Source organism: Gymnoscopelus braueri (assembly GCF_963280865.1).
Source record: "Gymnoscopelus braueri genome assembly, chromosome: 11".
NCBI lineage: Eukaryota > Metazoa > Chordata > Actinopteri > Myctophiformes > Myctophidae > Gymnoscopelus > Gymnoscopelus braueri.
The window spans coordinates 46085279-46106230 of NC_137613.1; the positions used below are offsets into that span (position 1 = coordinate 46085279).

At 41.0% G+C, this 20952-nt stretch overlaps 1 protein-coding gene across 2 annotated transcripts; it reads right to left on the reverse strand.

The window, feature by feature from the left end:
* Nucleotides 1–4440: 4440 nt before the first annotated feature.
* Nucleotides 4441–19324, reverse strand: LOC308095143 (tyrosyl-DNA phosphodiesterase 2-like). 2 transcript variants are annotated; one of them, XM_080442087.1, is made up of 7 exons: nucleotides 19146–19324; nucleotides 16049–16225; nucleotides 15879–15970; nucleotides 10828–10989; nucleotides 8533–8645; nucleotides 7000–7170; nucleotides 4441–5628 (listed from the first exon to the last, which is right to left on the reverse strand). In XM_080442087.1, exons 1-7 carry the CDS (start codon nucleotides 19223–19225, stop codon nucleotides 5347–5349), a joined length of 1077 nt encoding a protein of 358 aa, XP_080298213.1. In that variant the 5' UTR covers nucleotides 19226–19324; the 3' UTR covers nucleotides 4441–5346. The 2 variants fall into 2 exon arrangements, with proteins under 2 accessions (XP_080298213.1, XP_080298214.1); XM_080442088.1 differs by lacking the exon at nucleotides 7000–7170.
* Nucleotides 19325–20952: the final 1628 nt, after the last annotated feature.

The following is a 20952-nucleotide window of genomic DNA, read 5'->3' on the forward strand; positions in this document are numbered from 1 at the left end:
TGACTGGTTGGCTGGTTGGCTGGCTGGCTGGCTGGCCGACCGACCGGCTAGCCTCGTTCCCAGCCTCACTCATCTGCCGACCGGCTGGTTGGCTGCCCGGTGGGGGATGGCGAAGAGATGACTATAGACAGGGTTTGGGGCAGATTGACGTTACGCAACCGAGGTCTAAGAGGACAGCTCCTCCGGTTAGAGCAGTCATTCTCAACCTTTCTTTAATTTCAAGGACCCTCCCAGTTTGATATACATTGGCCCCAGACCCCCTTCTGACACCATGTTATTGTTGTTGTTTTTTATGTTGTAGTTTTTTTTATCCCTGGGACCCTTAATCTACACTGATGAAATCCTCAGTGTTAATGTAAGATGTTCAATCTGTCCACTCTCAGAGTTTGTGAAACAGTGGGCTAGACATGGCTTAACTGGGGGGCGGATTGGTGTTACGCAACAGAGGTCCAGGAGGACAGCTCTAGTCTGGAACATCCAAGACTCCGGGTCCCGTCTGAACAATGTAGAGTCTACACTCAGAGGCCTTTATGTAACAAGCTTCTATTAAGCAGTTGCGGTCAAATATAGTCCAACGCACCAAACAAATGTCCCTGTTCAATGAGGCATTTAGACATATTCTCTCACTATTTGACAGTGTCATCTTAGTTTTTGTCATTGAAAAAAAATACAAAACAAATGTTTTGGCCTTATAACCACTTAATCCCTATAGTATACTTTGTTGACCGGGGTCCCCCAGGGATCTAATACATGGCCCCCTTCTTTTTTCCCTCTACACCAAATCTCTTAAAAGTATAGCCGATCTACAAGCTACAAGCAAAACACATCACTCTTCAGCCTATTTTTGACGAATGTTTACCTCTTGTGACATGCCCAAAATAGAGACTTATGTGGTTAACCTATTAACCCTTAACCCTGAACTTGGGGTAGCAGTAATGGCCTAAAGGATAGAGGAGCGCACTTGTTGCCAGAAGGTTGCAGAACCGGCTGGAAATCTGGATGGGGAAGTGAATGACACTCATGTGTGTGTGTGTGTGTGTGTGTGTGTGTATGTGTGTGTGTGTGTGTGTGTGTGTGTGTGTGTGTGTGTGTGTGTGTGTGTGTGTGGGTGGGTGTGTGGGTGGGTGCGTGTGCGTGTGTGTGTGTGAAAAAGAAAAACACATGAACCCCAGCGTTCCCAATTCTGGGCATGTCATAGGTGAACAATCTGCGAAAATAGTGTTTTGAAAAATGGGTTTTCATTGTGATACAGGTAAATATTAACGTGTTGTATACCATGTTAGTTCCATTGATCCAAGCATCAATCGACTGATTGATAATTCAAATAAATGGCCGGCCCACCCATCTAATTGATCATTAAAATAAATGGGGCGACCGACCCATCTGACCAGCCGGGTGGGACACAAACGCTCTTGCGATTTTCAAGTGGTGCCCTGATTCAGAAATGTTTGGGGAACCGCTGGTTTCGAGGGAAAAAAAGGGGAGGGGACCAAGCGTAGAGCCCTGAGGGACCCCGATCAGTGAAGTATATCGGGTTGAAGTGGTTAAGCAAGTCTGTTTGCTTCACTGGTGATGTCAGAAAAAGAACCGCCATCAAACTCACCGACAAAATGCGTCCTGACAGCTTGCAAGGAATCTACCTCAGCCAAGGAGGTCATGTTCTCACTCCCCACCTGTCTGTCTGTCTGTCTGTCTGTCTGTCTGTCTGTCTGTCTGTCTGTCTGTCTGTCAGGAAAGGTATATGGTTTATTTAGAAAGCACCTTCCAAAGGTGTTACAAGGTGCTGTACACATAGGTGCTGTACATAGGAAGTTAAAAACTGAAAAAAGTGTATTAAAAAAAGAATTCCAATAGAGGGAGACCACTGTATAATGCATAAATAGCTTTAATGCCTTCAAAGAGCTATTTTACAACTTTCTGTTTATATTAGGCAAATTAATAAACGATTGGCTCAAAACCTAGACAGACTACTCAGCAACGTGACTCGAGCATGATACCTCTTCCTCAGGCAGCAATGGTAAGCGTGTGAAATATTGTCAAATATATAGGGAAAGGGTCGTGATCACTTGGGTTCAGGCAGGTGTGGGGCAGTTGAACCTGGTTTCCTGCTTAAAGGAGAATTCCGGACAAATTAAGTGTTATCTTTCATGTCTCGTTACTCACCTAGCGACGTAAAAAGTGGCGTTCTTTTTTTCCATATATTCCCCTGTCGTCATTTTTTAAACCCCCTCCGTTGTCATAATGGGAGCGCGTGGGTTAGTGAAGTTCGTCTATTATAACCGATGCAATGTTATTTTTTTCTCTACTACGATTCATTGTAGAGTCTCATGATAGTCAAACATGCGCTGAAAATTCCTGCGAGCCTGCCGTTAATGGCGAACGATTTAACACTGGATGCTTGTTTCTTTCCAGAACCTGGCAACTCGTGTTGCCAGATTCTGGAAACAAGGGGGTTTAAAAAATGACGACAGGGGAATATATGGAAAAAAAGAACGCCACTTTTTACGTCGCTAGGTGAGTAACGAGACATGAAAGATAACACTTAATTTGTCCGGAATTCTCCTTTAAGTGCAGACATTTTTACCATTGAGCTAATAGAGCCTGCCTGCATGCTCGGGGGATAAATTGAATCTTGACCATCAGGTCAAAATTGGTGTCCGATCCTGTGACACATGACCTTTGACACGATCTAAATGTCTCAATAGAAGAGCAGGGAGACTAAATACAACCAACCCAATTGTATAAGTTATATTGTATTAACATTCTCTACCGTACAGACTGGACAAAATTACATTTTATTCATTAAAAAAAAGTTAAATAGTGAGGCTTTAACACAAAGCGTTTAGGTGGCTCAGCGGTACCTCCTGCCCACCACTGTGGAGTGTAGGGGTTCAAATTCAACCACGGTGCATCCGGCTTGCAGAGCATCTATCTGATACAAACACAATTGGCCATGTTCAGGGGAGGGTGACTGATATTTGTCATTGCACATAACTCCTATGGGCTGGGACGGCACCTGTCAGCGGGGAATGTTGAACGGGATGAGTAGTACGGAGGTGGTACTGCCTCTCGGTGGGGGCTCCTCACTGGCAGGTGAGCCACTAGGCTACATCAGCAGTGGCAAGCAGTGGGGGGAATTGATTGGCGCAATGACTTATTTGGAAGGAAAAAGGGCTTTAAAAAACCTATTGGCTATTCCAAATTTTGAAGAAAAAGGTGAGAAAATAAAGTAAAAACAACAGAAGGTGGGGAAAAAACATTACACGGTATAGTGCTTGTGAAACAGGTGAGTTTTTAATCAGCTTTTTGAAGGAATCAACTGACTGTGTCGTAATGCCTGGGCAAGGCCATTCCAAGAGCGGGGGTTATACGCCTACGAAGTTAGCATGATATCTCAAGCAGTTATGACTTGGATATCGTCGCTGTCGGGTGGAAACCTCATATGTCCAAAACTGTTACTTTTCAGGATTCAAATTCAAAAGTAGCAGGTACACAAGCTCAAAACGCGAGCTTGTTTTGTGTGACACTGTAGTATGATCCAGTACGAAAAAACACAAAAAGTTATGATATGGAGATAGGAGGTTTCTGCCCGACAACAATGATACGCACACAACTGGGTGGAAAGGTTGGTGACAGGAAGGACTGTCATAAATGTCCTGAAGGGAGACACCCCCCCCCCCCCCACACACACACACACACACACACACACACTCACACACTGACCCACCCTAATCCCCTTCAGTCATTACCAATTCTGTTGCAACCTTGTTCTTAGGTCTACCCAATAATTACTGTGCCCAACACGGTAACAAGCACTGCTTCATTGTGCTGTTCTCTTAGTTACCTTGTGCTTACTATAGGGAGCAAGAGGTGTAAGCACCCATTACTTATTGCTTTGTTACCATGTACCATTATTATACCCCGACATTATTTCATAAGTACACCCGTAATTACAAAAGAATTACGCCACAATTGGCAGGCTGCAATGTAAAGCATTATGCAGAGCTTATGTAGAAGCGTCTGTAGGTTGCATTTTTCTTGCTTCTATTGTAGTTTAACTTATTTCTCACTGCTGCAACAAGCCAATTTCCACCCAGGGATTAGTACAGTTCTTTTGTTTGTAATATTATCATTAGTATATAATATTATTTGTATAACCCCAAAGCAACAGCAAGTTTTGTCTTCATAACTCGTGTTATATTACGAGTTTCTGGGAACAGTGTGTCAGTCTGTGACATAACCAGAAACAGAGATGGCGTTTTCAAACATTCAAACAATATTTTTGAATAGAAACAAATGTTATTCTAAATGTCCAACAGTCGCCACACACTGCCAATCACTTCATACAATACCTTAACTCTGTAGTGCTCTCAAGTGGTCATGTCGCAGTACTACATTTAATTTTGCAAAGTCAGACAGTCACACAGAATTATTGCAGCCAATTTTATTTGTACAACCCTTGTGTAAAAGGGCTTAACATGCCGGGCTTAACAAGCCCAGCCCACTATTAAATATAGAAAACAAAACAATGTCTGTAGCATGACAGAAAAGCAGAAAGAATCGAGATAGACGAGTCCAGAGCACGGTAAGCTTTCAACACAGAAAGCATTTGAATTCAGTGGTCCATGTACAGCAATAGATAGGACTGCATGGTAACATTAACATAATGATGATTAAGATGACCAAAACATTACAAACCTCCATGTTGGAAGAGGCAACACTTCTCTCTACATTTGAAGACAATCGAGAGGCTATTGTTCATTTATAAACAAAAAGGCCATTTTCAATATCAGTTTCAATGATAATTTTGAATGACTGAGTTAAGTAATCCGTGCACATACTTTTGAAAACTGTGGTGCCATTGCATATGAGTGAGAATCCCTGCATACAGTACAAGGATTTTGAACAGGCTAATAACCAGTAAAAGCTTCAGGAAAGTCTTAGCCTGGCAAACCATCCCGGTCGTGGGAATTCACATGATCATGTGTCTTCTGCAGACCGGTCTGGTCCTAATACCGCTGGGTGAGCCAATCAGCGTGTGTCAGTCACAGGGCCGGAGGGCCCTGAGCGCAGACATCTGATTGGCTCTTCCACTTTTTAGTTTCTGCAAAACACCCATCACCCACCCAGAACTTGGGGCCAAATGATGATGTAAATCCCTGCGACCTGGATATTCCATGGATATGATCTAAACTGGTTTAACCCAGCCCAGTCTCACCTAACCCACATGCTTAAATAATAACACCAGCAAAGCCTTTTCGTCAGGGCTCATAAATACCTCCCTTAGCCAGCAGCCCCCCTGACTCATGTTTCAACCTGTCAATTGTGAGCCGATCTGTTCTCTCGCTAGCTAGTGGTGAACTGAGCGTATATCCCCCAGTGATCACTAGTGAAGCGGTCACAGTCCAGCCTCTCTCGGCCAATCAGAGCCATGTTGCAGGGGGCCGGCCGCGGGACCCCGTCCCCGGTAGCGGGTCGGAGGTATATGCGGTCGAAGCGGAGCATGCTGGTGTAACGTGCATCCTTGTTGTCGTTGGCCCTGGTGTCCCAGGTGTAACGGCAGTGCTCCCGACTGCCCAACTTCTCCCATATGTCACACACGCCGGGTGGCAGCCCCACCATGGCCATCTGGGATGGAAACATAACGCGGGTATTATTAGAGGTGAGCAATGAATGGCCCGAAGGACTCCACGGGCGAGGTTTAATTAATAACTCCATGTAACTGATCAAGATGCACAGCATTTATTATGCTTAGATGGCTTCACTATTGCTATATTATTATTTCAGTTAAACTGCCATCCTAAAATGACATCCTAAAATGACTTATCGGTCAACTCCAAGTGTGAAAGAATAATTCTGGAATTATGGTGAAATAACTCCTTCACTGTGTTCAATATAACTACAACTCCCAGGAACATTAACAAGTAAATCATCTCTGTCGGGTAGAAACCTCATATGTCCAAAACTGTTACTTTTAAGGATTCAAATTAAAAATTATCCAAAGTAGCAGATCTATAAGCTCAAAACGCGTCACTTCACGCCGTGTTTCGAGCTTGTGGATCTGCTACTTTTGATGCTTTTGTGTGACGCTGTAGTATGATCAAGTAGTAGTAAATCTTTATTTCGGTCCATTTAAAAGAGCAAATATACATACATACATTTGAGTCTACGAATGCTAATGGCACCGAAAAGGTGTAGGCTGAAGCCGAGGCTTATTTTGCCTACCCTTTTTGAAACAAACTTAGGTTTAGAAAAAAATGAAAATGTAGTAACACATTTTCAAACACATCATCACATCATTTTCAAACACATCAAGTAGGGCATTATAATTTACAAAAATGGAGATAATAGGTTGCTGTCCGACAGAAACGATATCTGAAAAGCCAGCTGCGTGTAGTAATAATTGGAATAATAATTAGCTGCCATAGAGGTCAAACATTTGCCTGGCAAATACCTGGCAATTCCTGGCAACAGTGCCATACGTTCACACTGTCAGCTACAAAAAAGTGACAGCATAACTGCGTCACTGTTGAAGTGTTGATCAACGCGCCAAGCGCGTCCGACAAGCGAGAAAAATACAAAGGATATATATAATGTTTTTCCCCCCATTACAAGCAGGAATTGCGTTAAGAGAGAAGGTGAGTGGAAATGGTTAAAAAACACTTGCTCGTTTTGTAGCTGCAGTGAAAGCCAGCTCAACTTGGATTGTAGCTTTGTAGATTCTGTAGCAGCTGCAAACGTCAAGCGTCGCTTTGTATCTTCATGTCGCTTGCTTCCATTAAAAAAATGTACGGTAGCCTGTAGCTTAGTAGCTGCCAGTGTGAACGGTGCCTCAGGCTTGGCCGGGCGCTTCAAAGAACAGGATTGCCAGTGTTGTTCACTGATTGGAAGACATGGAATGATGTCCTTGCTGCATTAGCAACCCCTCCTGGTTGATCTGACAGGAGGGGTTGCTAATTGCCGGTGAAGAAAGAAACGAGTACTAGACTAAGGCCTGACCTCCTTGTCTCTGAGGTTGGTGTCCCCTCCAAACAGCACTGTGACGTTATCGGGCGCCTCGGTCATTCTCTGCAGAACCAGTCTGAGCTGGTTCATTCTCTCTGCGGCGCTGGGCTTGCAGCTCTCAAAGTGGGACGTCATCAGACACAGATCCAGGCCTCTGAATTGCACCTGCGGTTACCGGAAAAAGCAAACGCACACTGGTCAGTTCCGGGTTCGAGATCAGATCGAGAAGTGATCCAATGCATAAGCGTTGACTTTTTCCACCTGTCTTCCTTTGAATTCACAGCACAACTGTATTCAGTTTGTTTATGTGCCTTTGTATCTGCCCCTGATTAATTAAAAAGGTTTTCCATGTGGAAGTCTGGTACTCTGCACAATTAATTGTTTTCAATTAGAGTGACCACCAGGTATCCCACTTCATGTAGGACTGCAAAGCATCTTCATCTCTTGTCTGGTTTTCAACAGTCAAACCACTGCACTTCTCAAATCTGTCTTTTATCCAATGACAGTGAAGGAATCAGTCATCATGGGGTTCTGTTTGATATCAACCAAACTGTGCACACGTGACGAGGGTCAAGTGCAGGTTAACCTGTTACCGTCTTTATTGCTTACGCTACGCCCACCAGGGATGTCATTTTAGGAGGATGGAAACTACCACAAAGAAAATGAAGTGCAGCTACAACAAAAGACTGGGAAACTCATAACAGGGTGAAGCCAGTGCAAGGTCATTCTCAGGAAAATTTATTTTTGCTATATTTTGCGGGTTTATTTTGATTTTGGAACAAAATTTGTCCCACTTGCCCTTCAGTGTTGTTGTGGTGGGTTTTAGGCCATCGGTCTCAGCTGTACCCGTTCAGCTGATGCGATCACACATCAACTGTGCTACTGATAGACACTGAGGTTTTAAACTGGAGGCCAAAGACTTTAAAACAGTGGTTCTCAACCTCTTCTGGTTTCGTGAAAATCATGCAAGTGTTCGTGATGGGGGGGGGGGGGGCGTATTGCAATTTCTGCGCATGTTTATTTTAATGATCAAGCAATCGCTTACGTTCCTGCTTGGATCAATGGCAAAGTTCCTATTTTTTGGTAAAAGAATGAAAAGGTATTTTTGACTCTTTATTACAATTATTATTAAAATCTTAGTGTTTTGAATCACTGCTTTACAGAATCACTGTGTTTGTCTGGGTTGAGACAAATGTGTTATCAATATAGCACTGATATGAGAACTGACAAAAGCAGAGCATCAAGGCAAATGTTATTTGTGACAATCTGCCAGTGGCTTAGGAGGGCAGTAGAGTGGCCGCTTGGGAACGATCCCGGGCTCTCCCAGAGTTGGTGTCGAAATGTGGTATTAAACTTGCATGGTTTCATCTGCCGTCGGTGTGTGAATGCAAAGCTCATTGGCTAAAGATATATAAATGCACCATTTACCAATGCGTTAACATTATATAACAAAGCTGTGTCTTCTCTGACATAAGGTGATGAGTGAGACAATTATTACCAAAGTATTTTTCATAACTGCATAATCACCTGAGCTACCAGCAGGTTCCTCATCATCTTGCTGTTAGGGTACGGGACAGTGTTGCTCTCCAGCAGCTTGACCCGGGATTTCTTCAACATAATCCCAGTGAAGTAGTTCTCCTCTATGGAATCAGATCACTGCAATTACTCCTAACTTAAAACAAAGGTTTCAAAAGCTTGACAAATTATTTCCAAGACTGAAGACTCGATTTGAAAAAGTTTAGCATCTCTGAAAAAAGTTTTGAATCTCAAAAAACAGTTTTGATCTGCATATGACCTATCAGGCAAAACTCCTATCTCCATATTCTGCAGGAATATGCATTTTGGCACTGTTCTCCCAGGGTATTATTTTGTTTTCCATGTTTGAAACATTGCAAATGGTGATCGTTTTTTAAACTTGCAACTGTATTGTTGAAATCATCATTTTCAATGGTTAAACTTTATTTTGAAACTGTGATTCAGTGTCACACACAGCAGCACAGGCAGCGTTCTCCCCAAATCTCTTAAAAAGAGCCTTCTGTTCCGAAACTCTGCAGGGAGGAGGGGGGAGCGGGACAGTCCAATCACATTTTGTATTTACTGGGTTGGGTGGGCCAACAGCGTTCGGCCAATGACTGACGTGCACAGGGGATTGGCAGACTACTCCCATAAGACTGCTTAAATAATAAATATTGTCTTATTGCTTGTATAAAAAAATACTGTCAGACTGCTTACATAATAAATGTGTTCATTATTATTATTAATATTTTGATTATTATTGCAAAACATACAGTAAGTACTTCAGCCCCATATACAGTACATTTCGGCCATTTGGAAATAGACGATCTTCAAGCTCACAATGCGACGCATTGTGAGCTTGTAGATCTGCTATTTTCAAAAGATTGTTATACATTTGAAAACTTGTGAAATGGGACATTCTGCAGAATGAGTACTTTAAGTACATTTTGATACCAGTACTTTTGTACTTTTACTCAGTACATTTTGAATTCCAGACATTCACTTGTAACAGAGTATTTCTACATTGCAGTATTGATACTTTTACTGAAGTAAAACTTTTTCCACCACTGCTGTACAAAAGATTTAACAATAAATAAATCTTGGCAATGGTAGCCTATATTATGTTCTTTGAGATGATGCTGTAATGTAGTGAGTCTGTGGGTCCTGAAGTTTATGGGACTGTCTATCTCAACAGTAGCCTACTGTGGGATAAAGTCCATATAATTAACTGCTCATCTAAAATCGGTTTCTTTTTTCTTTTCAATTGTTTTTAATACACCCTAAAAGTTCAGAAACCTTTGAACATCAAAGGTCATTTTGTATCCGCATGGTTTGTAAGCTAATTATTGACACGTGTTTCAACTAAAAAGTAACTGTACTGTATGTATCATCACATTGGAAGAATTATTATTATTTGATAACTTATGCAGACGAGAGAGAGAGAGAGAGAGAGAGAGAGAGAGAGAGAGAGAGAGAGAGAGAGAGAGAGAGAGGTATCTCACCTAAATATTTTGTGTCTCTTTTTTAAGCCTATTAATACAGAAAAGAATATTATGATTTATTAACATATAAATCTCTGCAAGTTCTTGGCTGTCTGTTTTGGGTGAACTTGTCTTTAGTCGTTTCCTTCCCTTCCCCAAAAAAGATTTGATTATGAATTTGGTTTCACGGCAGCTTGAATCCTTGAGCCAAAACAGAGCAACTATAGAAAGTCTTAAATCTAACATCAACATGTCATACACGCACCACCAGTGATGGAGGAAGTACTCACATGCGTTAATTAAGTAGAAGTATCAATACTACAATGTGGAAATACTCTGTTACAAGTAAAAGTCCAGTATTCAAAATGCACTTGAGTAAAGGTACAAAAGGATCGGCATCAAAATATACCTTAAGTACCAAAAGTAAACATACTCATTGTGCAGAATGTCCCATTTCACAAGTTCAAAATGTATTAAAAATCTTTTGAAAATAGCTGATCTACAAGCTCACAATGTGTCGCATCGCCACGTGTTCCAATGGATCCAATGTAGTTATTATTTTGTCACAAGCTCATATTAATACTTCTCATTGGTTGAATATTTATCAAATCCACAGACACACTTTCACACACAAAAAAAGCAAAAATAGCAGCTCTACAAGCTCACAACGCGTTGCAACGCTGTGCGTTGTGAGCTTGCACGTTGGCTATTTGTGCTACCTTTGTGTGACACTGGTATGGCGATAAACGGGAGGGGTGGGGGGAAACATAAGAATTGACATATGGAGATATGAGGTTTCTGCCAACAGCAATGATTATATTCTGACCTGGAATGGGGATGGACTTCAGACGGTGTTCCTTATGAAGCCCAGTGGACTGACAGCCAGAGCACAGGTCATAGTCATCACACACTGTACACTCATACCTGGTCCCGAAAATATCTCCCTCACAGCCGTCACAATACACATCCCGGTGCTTCATGCAAGGATCTGGCAAACAAAACAAGAGAAATGCATCAGTATGAATTTAGCATAAAACTAGAAAAAGTGCTCCTCGGAGCAGGTCTCCACCAGGCCAGGTAGCTAAAATGGACCTCATGGTGGCGCTATACCAGGACAATCAGAATACTTTTGAATGGAGGTTCTTCCTTGGCCTACTGGGAGTGTGTGTTCAAATTTTCTCACTGATGGGTCCAGCAATGCTTGTGGCATTATGTGCAAACGTGCCCCTCCTGAAAACTTTGTCAGGTTTTCAATTCCATTTTGTTTGACTATGATTGGCTTTCAGATACATCTTGATAACATGACTTAAAGGAGAATTCCGGACAAATTAAGTGTTATCTTTCATGTCTCGTTACTCACCTAGCGACGTGAAAAGTGGCGTTCTTTTTTTCCATATATTCCCCTGTCGTCATTTTTTAAACCCCCTCCGTTGTCATAATGGGAGCGCGTGGGTAATAGTGAGGGCTGTTAACAAAAAAATGTGGACACGGCTCACAAAAGCGCCAAATTTTTTCTACATGCTCTCCATCACCATAGGTTTCATTTTGGAAGGGTAGCCACGTCATCAAGATGGCAGAAGGCGGCCATCTTGGATTGCAAAGATGGCCACCATGTAATATCTATAATTGCCAATATCTCGGCTTCCAAGCCACTTAGAAGGTCAATCTTGGTGTCAAAATATACATTTTCTGGGACAAGGAATGCAATAAAACTATAGGGAATATCAATAAGTGACTAATTCTGCCAAGATTAGATAATTTGGTTGATTCTGGCCAATGTATGTACATCATTTTCAGACACATTGAAAAATGGAGCATGAAGAGAATTGAAGATTATTAGCTTCACTTTCCAGGATAACAACATTCAAATTATTTGTCACATTGACAACTGCAAAGATCTGTGCAATTCCAGTGTGCCTTCTTGCATGAGCACCTTGCACCACAAGGTCTTTTACAAACGCACTTGACCAGTTCATTGCAGGCTTTTGACGCCATCGGTAGAATGCTCCACACAGGAAGCCAGACCTGGTTGTTGTCATCCAATGTCCATCCCCATCCTTCTGGACTGGGTGTCGGCTGCTGGGCCAGTTCAGATGTGGCCCAGATCCCAGACTGGTAGGCAACTCGCTTCACGTGCTGCAGCAGTGAATCTTGCGTTGGTGGAATGTGTTCCATCGTTTTGTTCTTCTGGCAGAACAACTCTCGTCGTGCTTCATTGACAGATTCCATATCACTTGTCTTATCATACATGATGACTGTGAAACGCTCAAGAAGCTGAAAGTGTTGGGCATCTATGGTCACAGAAGTGTATAGATTTTCTGCCATGTAGTTGAAGGCCTGGGTGACCTCAGGGTAGGACTTCCACGCCACCCATGCTGACTTCTTCCCTTTCCCGCTGAATGCTGATGTTGTGTCACAGCCTGTGTAACAGTGGAAGACGGGAAGTGCTGTGGACTTGTCTTTGCCCAGAGCATGGCAGATCGTGTTTATATGAACATAGGTGTAGTTCTTGCCAGTGCCAAAAGCAACCCAGATGTCTGCAGCTGGATACTTGGCGAGCAGGGCATGGAACTTGCCGATGAGGATAACGACAACATCCGTATCCACAGTGCGTATCAAGCAGGTAGAACAGCCATGTTCCAGGGCATCAAGCAGGTGAATCACTATCCTGGTGTCGGCCTCTTCATGGTTACATGGCAGCATCGAGTGGCTGGTGTCTGTGCCGACCACTGTGATGCCATATGTGATGAAGACCAGCTTGCCCTCTGGCCAGGCAGTGGATGCAATCTTCCCAGAGAGAAAGGCAAAGAGTTCCTGCTTGTTTGTAGGATCACGCAGGAAATCTGACCAATTCCCCGGCAGCTTGTTCTGACCAGCCACCTTCCGTCTTATCCCTTTGCCTCGCTTCTCCCTTGTTGACTCTTTTATGCTGCTGGTGATGTACGTATCCCAGACCACATCAACTCTTTTGGAGATCTCCAGGTGTTTCATGATGTGGGGAACAAAGACACAACTGGCATATTCGTCAAATGTGGTAATGTTGGTAGTGGACAGGAAGTGCACCACAGCAGCTCCATCGAGTACTTTGACATCAAACGTAGCTGGAGGTTCTTCTTGTGTCTTCTGTGTCAGAATATTTAGCAGATCTGACTTCTTTCCCAGCCGTAGTTTCCCTCTGTCAGATAGAGAGGGAGGGTATGGATGGTTTTCATGTTTAAAGAAGGTGCTCATGTTCCCCTCTCTGTGTTGCGTGGCTATATATAACCGGGAGAAGAGTGCCACATCATCCTTCAACATTGAGATCTGCCCTGCCTGCTTGGTCTTGATCTTGAGTGTTGGGCATCTGAAGAGAGGCAGTGAGTTATTTTTGATGGGCTCATGAATGGAGTGTGTGCGGTCCATGATCACTGTCTTATGGTACTTGTCGTACTGTTCTCTGCCCACTGATTCCACAGTGCGGACTGTGTTAACCACTGACTCGTCAATCACATTTCGTGTGTCCAACATTAGAAGCTTGTGGCGATCATCTAGGAACGGATTGCCCATCCCACTGATGGTGTGCACAAGTGCTAGTGTTTGCTCTTTGAACGTCTTTTGTGTAGCCATTCCTTCTTCATGGTGGTGTTGTTTATTTCCTTTTTCTAAAACATACTAACTCATACCAATATGCTGTGCATAATCTAGCCGACACATACATTTTAATACAATTGTGTTCATATATGGCCAGAATCAACCAAATTATCTAATATTGGCAGAATTAGTCACTTATTGATATTCCCTATAGTTTTATTGCATTCCTTGTCCCAGAAAATGTATATTTAGACACCAAGATTGACATTCTAAGTGGCTTGGAAGCCGAGATATTGGCACTTATAGATATTACATGGTGGCCATCTTTGCAATCCAAGATGGCCGCCTTCTGCCATCTTGATGACGTGGCTACCCTTCCAAAATGAAACCTATGGTGATGGAGAGCATGTAGAAAAAAATTGCCGCTTTTGTGAGCCGTGTCCACATTTTTCAAAAATCGGGTCTTACCCATCCTCACTATAAGGGAAATTCGTCTATTATAACCGACGCAAAGTTGTTTTTTTCTCTACTAGTATTCATAGTAGAGTCTCATGATAGTCAAACATGAGAGTAGCTAGCCTGAGAGGCTAGCGCTACTGCCGAACGATTTAACACTGGATGCTTGTTTCTTTCCAGAACCTGGCAACTCGTGTTGCCAGAATCTGGAAACAAGCAACCAGTGTTAAATCGTTCGCCATTGACGGCAGCCTCGCAGATAGTTTCAACGCATGTTTGACTATCATGAGACTCTACTATGAATACTAGTAGAGAAAAAAACAACTTTGCGTCGGTTATAATAGACGAATTTCCCTTACCCACGCGCTCCCATTATGACAACGGAGGGGGTTTAAAAAATGACGACAGGGGAATATATGGAAAAAAAGAACGCCACTTTTCACGTCGCTAGGTGAGTAACGAGACATCAAAGATAACACTTAATTTGTCCGGAATTCTCCTTTAAGGGATAATGTGTACCAATTTGGGTGAGGTTTGGATACAATTGGTAGGAGTAGCAACAAAAACTGTGTTATGCAACGAAAACGCAGCATGGTGGAAAACTTGTCAGGGGAAAATTTGGGGAGTTCCTTAATAATCCAAGAAATCCAAGGGTAAAGAATTTTGATTGTATGACCTATGGTTCAAGAGTTATAGGCCAAAACGTGAATCGTCCCACCATGAGGCCAAATTAAAAAAAATCTTCCTTGGCCTAGTGGGAATGTGAGAGGAAAATGTCACGCCAATCAAACGCTGTGTTCAAGATTTGAGGCATTTTGCTAAAAAACAATCAAGTCTTCATTTAACTCCGAGAGAGTACAAATGGAACCAAATGAACCCTTACGGGTCCATTTGCTTCCATTTGTAACATACTATTTTAGTATGCCAAATAACTTTTCAGTATGTCCGAGCAGCTACAGTACTAAATAAGAAGTGAGATGCATGCTAAATTCAGGCCTTCTTCTACTGCCTACTGCTTAGTAGATACTAAACAGTAGGCTGAAAATAGCATAATGTGCAGTACGTAGTACGTTAGTATGTGATTTCGGACGCAACCCTTGAAATGAAAAGAGTCTAGTACGACACAATAGGATGAATGGAGGTCAGGAGATAATGCACAGATAACAGAACACTAGATGCAGTACAGACATGACGTACAAGTAGACTAGTGTTTGTAGCAGGACTGCTGGTACTGTTGGCATTCTATTTTAGCAGGAAGTTATTTTCATTCACCTGGTGTCTTTGTGATTCTGTCTAAATTGGGGACTCGGACACCAGGTGAAAGCAAACAAGTACCTGGTAAAATAGAGAACCAGCTCTACAATAATTCCATGCAATTCCGAATCATTCCATAATAAGAAATGTTTATAAGCAGGTCAATAGTGTCAGTCACTAGGTCTGTCTTCTTCTAAAGAAATAGGAATTTCCAATGGATCAATGAAGTTATTATTTAGTCAAAAGCTTGTTAATTCTTGTCATTGGTTCAATATTTATAAAACCCATAGATAGACTTAGACACTTTCACTATCACTCTCATTATTTTTTTAACAGCTGATCTACAAGCTCACAACGTGTTGCATTGCAAGGCATTTCTCAGTATTATAGATCAGTTATTTTCACTATTTTTGTGTGACTCTTGTACGGCAAGTAGAGCATTAACTTTCAATAATAATGATAATAAGTTGAAATATTGAGATACTCGTTTTCTGCCCAACAACACAATGTGGAAGGTGTCCACAACCCTGTCAGAACATCTGGCGACTCGCTTGCGGGTCCCGACCCGCTGTTCGAGAAACGGTGTTCTTTTGTTACCTAGGACGAGCAGGTAGTTGACAGCTTTTTTCTTCAGGTACATGACATAGGGTAGAATGAGCTCTTGAAGGAACACCACGTCAGGAACATATCTAGAGAGAAACCACATCACACTTATATACTTCAAAAACCTATCAAAACCAACTCATTTTACACTGCACAAGACTTACTCAGCTAGGTAGGAACAGAAGCCTTTGGCGCGCTCCATCAGGCATTCCAAGTCAAGTCCATCCACATTCCAGGAGATCAGAGACAGTTTGTCATCTTCTTTCTCTGGAGACTTCTGCTCAGCTTCCGTTTTGCTGGTTCCACTGGAGCAGGCTGGTTCCTCCTTTGTTAGATCAATGCTGGATAATCAAACATATCAAAGTAAATTAGTGCCTCTCAAACATTCTAATTTCAAGTTTGGTGGCATGACGCGTTGCGAGCTTGTACATCGGATCTTTTTGTACATTGAAGTATAAATGAGGCTAATGGCCATGGGGTTTAGTCCAGTCAGATCGCAGCTCATTTGTTAACAGCCTCTCAGAGCCAATGGAGGACTCTGCTAATTCATCCACCAATGGTTGGTCCTGCATACATTAGTTAACCATTTATTGGTCAGTATTTGAGACCTTTTTGATGAGAGTTGATCACTGTTATTGACCTTGAACATTCAACTTTCTCACCCAACAAGTAGGGGATTGCCTGGGTATCACCCTTTTCTTTTCTTGTGTCTTTAAAAATGATATGTGGTCAAGAAGTGAAGCTCTGTAACCACTCCTTGACTGCAGTGAGAGCACAGTCTGTCCTCTCTGGGCAGCTATGTTTTTCTGGGCTTTCTCGATGTCCAGGCTGTGTGCTCTGTGTCTGTACATTGTTAAGCTTTTGCTTCGTTTATTAGTCGCTGTGGTAAAATATTCTGCCATGGCGCACTGTCTATTTAGAGCCAGTGAGCATTCAAGATTACTATGTTTATTTTTATTTTTTATTTTTTACAATGGGTTTTTGTTGTTTTGATCAAATGGGTTTCATCATTTTATTTTTGTTGAAGGATAATTTCGTTGGGTTTAATTTGTTAAGAAATAATATCAGTGTCCCGATTATTAGTAGTGTTAGGAGAGTCTCATGCTAGTCTGTTGAGCATCAGGAACAGGACTATATTCTTTGTTGATCTTTTCGTTCTGACTCTATGGTTACTGACTATGTTACTGACTAAGGTGATAACTAAATAATGACTATGGTGCTGACTGTGTTAATGACTATGGTGTTGACTATAGTGCTGACCATGTTAATGACTATGGTGCTGACTATGTTACTGACTATGGTGTTGACTATGGTGCTGACTACATTAATGACTATGGTGCTGACTAGGTTAATGACAATGGTGCTGACTATGGTACTGACAATGTTAATGACTATGGTGCTGACTATGGTGCTGACTATGGTGCTAACTATGTTTAATGACCATGGTACTGACTATGGTGCTGACTATGGTGCTGACTATCGTTAATGACACACACACACACACACACACACACACACACACACACACACACACACACACACACACACACACACACACACACACTCTCACACATGCACACACACGCATGCACGCACACACACACGCACGAACGCACACAAATATATAAAATTATAAATAATCTGTACATTGAAACTATACTATATAAGATGCCAGGTCAACAAATGAACCTGGCATCTGTTTAAATAACATACAAATTTCATTTTAAACTGCATAAGCCTGCAAGGTCGTCAAGGCTAGGGCAAGTGCTACAGCAAGTACTACGGGCTATATATATATATGTGTGTGTGTATGTACACATATGTACAAATATTACAATTTCCGCATCACTTTATTCAAGTTTTCTTGGCAGTATGTCCCACTCACAAATACTGCCAAAAAATACAACTAGAAATAATGTCTCTTTTCATTTGAAATGAACAAAGTAAAAAATATTAACAAAATAAAAAATATTTTTGAGAACACTTTCATTTACTTCAAGTATACTATCAAATATTCCATTTTTGTGGTTAAACCATTTGACATTTCCAGGCGCATTTTGTAATTTTCATTGCAAAAAAAAAAGTGCAAATGTCTATTGAAATGACATTAACATGACTACAAAATGTACATTTTAACAAACCTGATTCATGCCTTTAAAATGCAATTTTGTTTTTCAATAATGTGTTTTAAAATGGAAAGTGTGGCTTAATAAATATTTCTAATTGAGCTATTTCTGGTCGGTTATGTCTTGTGAGCATTAATAACAGAATCTCATACAGTATTTGTCTTGTGAGCATTAATAACAGAATCTCATACAGTATTTTTAAGCATCTTCCAAACTGCCACTAGGGGGCAGTAAATAATGATGTTCTCCCTCCAATGCCCCTCCCCTCGCTGTTGAGAGGAGCGTCTGAGTTTCGTTTCTCCATAACATAAGCCAGACTGAACAACATCAACATTGGATGGAAGACAGTAATAATAACTAAACAATAACTATTGTGTTTGCTCTGCACACCTCCACCACCTCGGTCCTAAGCCTTTAGGGGAAGTACCAGCATAGACTTTAACTTTAATACATTTATATTAGCTGTAGAATACAACTCTCGTAGACGTATTTATGATTCTGACGTTTTCAATCTACGAGAGTTGTAGGGTTCACCCCCCATGGATACAGGGACTTTCAGCACTATACCCCGTAGACACTCCAAACATGTACAAATTGAAAGTAAAGGTGCTTACCCCCACACCCCAAATGTTAACTCTCGCTACGGAGTAGTAGATTAATGTAATAATCAATATCTTTCAATAAAGAAGTGTTTTAATGCCGTCTGTGGCCGATTCTGTCGGAAGTTCCCAATGGGCGGTAGTGACGCGCCCCATCTGGTGAACCCCGGAATTACACTCAATGTAAACAGGAAGTAAACGAGGGTGAAAAAATGGCGTTCGGCCACAGACGGCATTAAAACACTTCTTTATTGAAAGATATGGATTATTACATTAAAATACTACCACGTAGCGAGAGTTAACATTTGTAGCGTGGGGTTAAGCACCTTTATTTTCAATTTGTACATGTTTGGAGTGTCTAGGGGGTATAGTGCTGAAAGTCCCTGTATCCATGGGGGGTGAACCCTACAACTCTCGTAGATTGAAAACGTCAGAATCATAAATACGTCTACGAGCTGTATTCTACAGCTACATTTATATCTAATCAGATTGTTAGTAGCCCATTATGGCACAAAGTAAATACTAGTTTTATTTACCATTTCACCTGCTTCTTTTCCGGAGATGTGTCCCTCTTGCTTTGGTGGCTGATGGTGTCTCTCTCGATTTCCTTCTCCATTTCAGCCTTGAATAATTAGGCTATTTCTGATTCATAAACAAGCTACTGAACTGTATGTTGCATGCTCTATGGTTGCACGTCGCTGCACTGGACTGACAGAGTGAACTACTATCCTTAATTGGAGGAGTTCCATACCCGGTCCCATGACCTGTTAACTGAGTCATATAAAAGCATAGAGGTATAATATAACTAGAGGGCGGATTGCCCCGCCCCCAGCTATCATTTCAATGAATGTGCTCAGTGCATAGTATAAAAGTCAATACAACACAACAAGAATACACCTATGACCACCAGTGGTGTTTTCCTCCGAGGTGGAAAGACTGGTGATGCGAGGTTACCAGTGGTGTAAAGTAACTAAGTACATTTACTCAAGTACTGTACTAAAGTTCACTTTTGAGGAATTTTTACTTTACTGGGGTATTTCCAATTTTCAATACTTTTACTTCTACTCCATTACATCTCAGAGGCAAATATTGTACTACTCCACTGCAATTATTTGACATACATTAACCACTTCAGCCCTATTATTTCGGCCATTCGAAAATAGCCGATCTACAAGCTCATATGCGACTTATTGTGAGCTTGTAGATCTACTATTTTCTAAATATTTGTATACATTTTGAAATTGTGAAATGGGACATTCTGCACAATAAGTACTTTTGCTTTTGGTACTTTAAGTACATTTTGATACCAATACTTTTGTACTTTTATTCAAGTACATTTTTTATTCCAGACTTTTACTTGTAACAGTCAGGTAGAGTATTTTTACATTGCAGTATTGATACTGCAAGTGCAATGTATTGGTACTTTTACTTAAGTAAAACATGAGTACTTTTTCCACCACTGAACTTTTATATTCAGTACTTCAGAATCAGAATGATTTTTATTGTCACATCACTCTTGACAGGTGTAAAGAAGAGTTAAATTTGTTTTGGGGTAAGGTCTAGTACATCATTTATTTCTTTTTGTGTACAGTTTAGAGTTTAAATAGGCTACTGTTTCTCCATGTTTTATAATTAATAAATTACTGATAAAAAGTAATTTGACAATAGTTAGATAAGCCTATTCCTGAAAACATAATGCTAAGGCTATAATGATATTGTAAACTACTTGCTGACCGTAAGCTAATGTAACAACAGCTTTAATAATAATACGTCAGACTCTCTCACTTTTCTAGATATTAAAAAATGCTTTAAGTTACAAACAAAACAAGGGGTGCAAAGAGTTAATCGAAATAATCTATTTAATGATTTTTTTCTAAAAAAAAAATAATAACATTTTAAACAAGCTTATCATACTAATAACTGTGTAGTTAACATCTCTGACTGTATACCATCCTATGTTCAATGGCAACATTTACTTGAGTAAAAGTACAAAAGTATTGGGATCAAAATGTACTTAAAGTACCAAAAGTAATACTAAAATGATTGAAAATAGCAGATCTACAAGCTCACAACACGTTTCGTCGCGACACATTATGAGCTTGTAGATCGGCTAATAGCCTATGTATAAAATAGGGCTGAAGTGGTTAATGAATGTTTTATAATATGATAATTTATATCTGAAAAGTAACTAGTAACTAAAGTTTTCAAATAATTGTAGTGGAGTAAAAGTACAATATTTGCCTCTGAGATGTAGTGGAGTAGAAGTAAAAGTATTGAAAATAGGAAATACTCCAGTAAAGTCAAAGTACCTCAAAATTGTACATAAGTACAGTACTTTAGTAA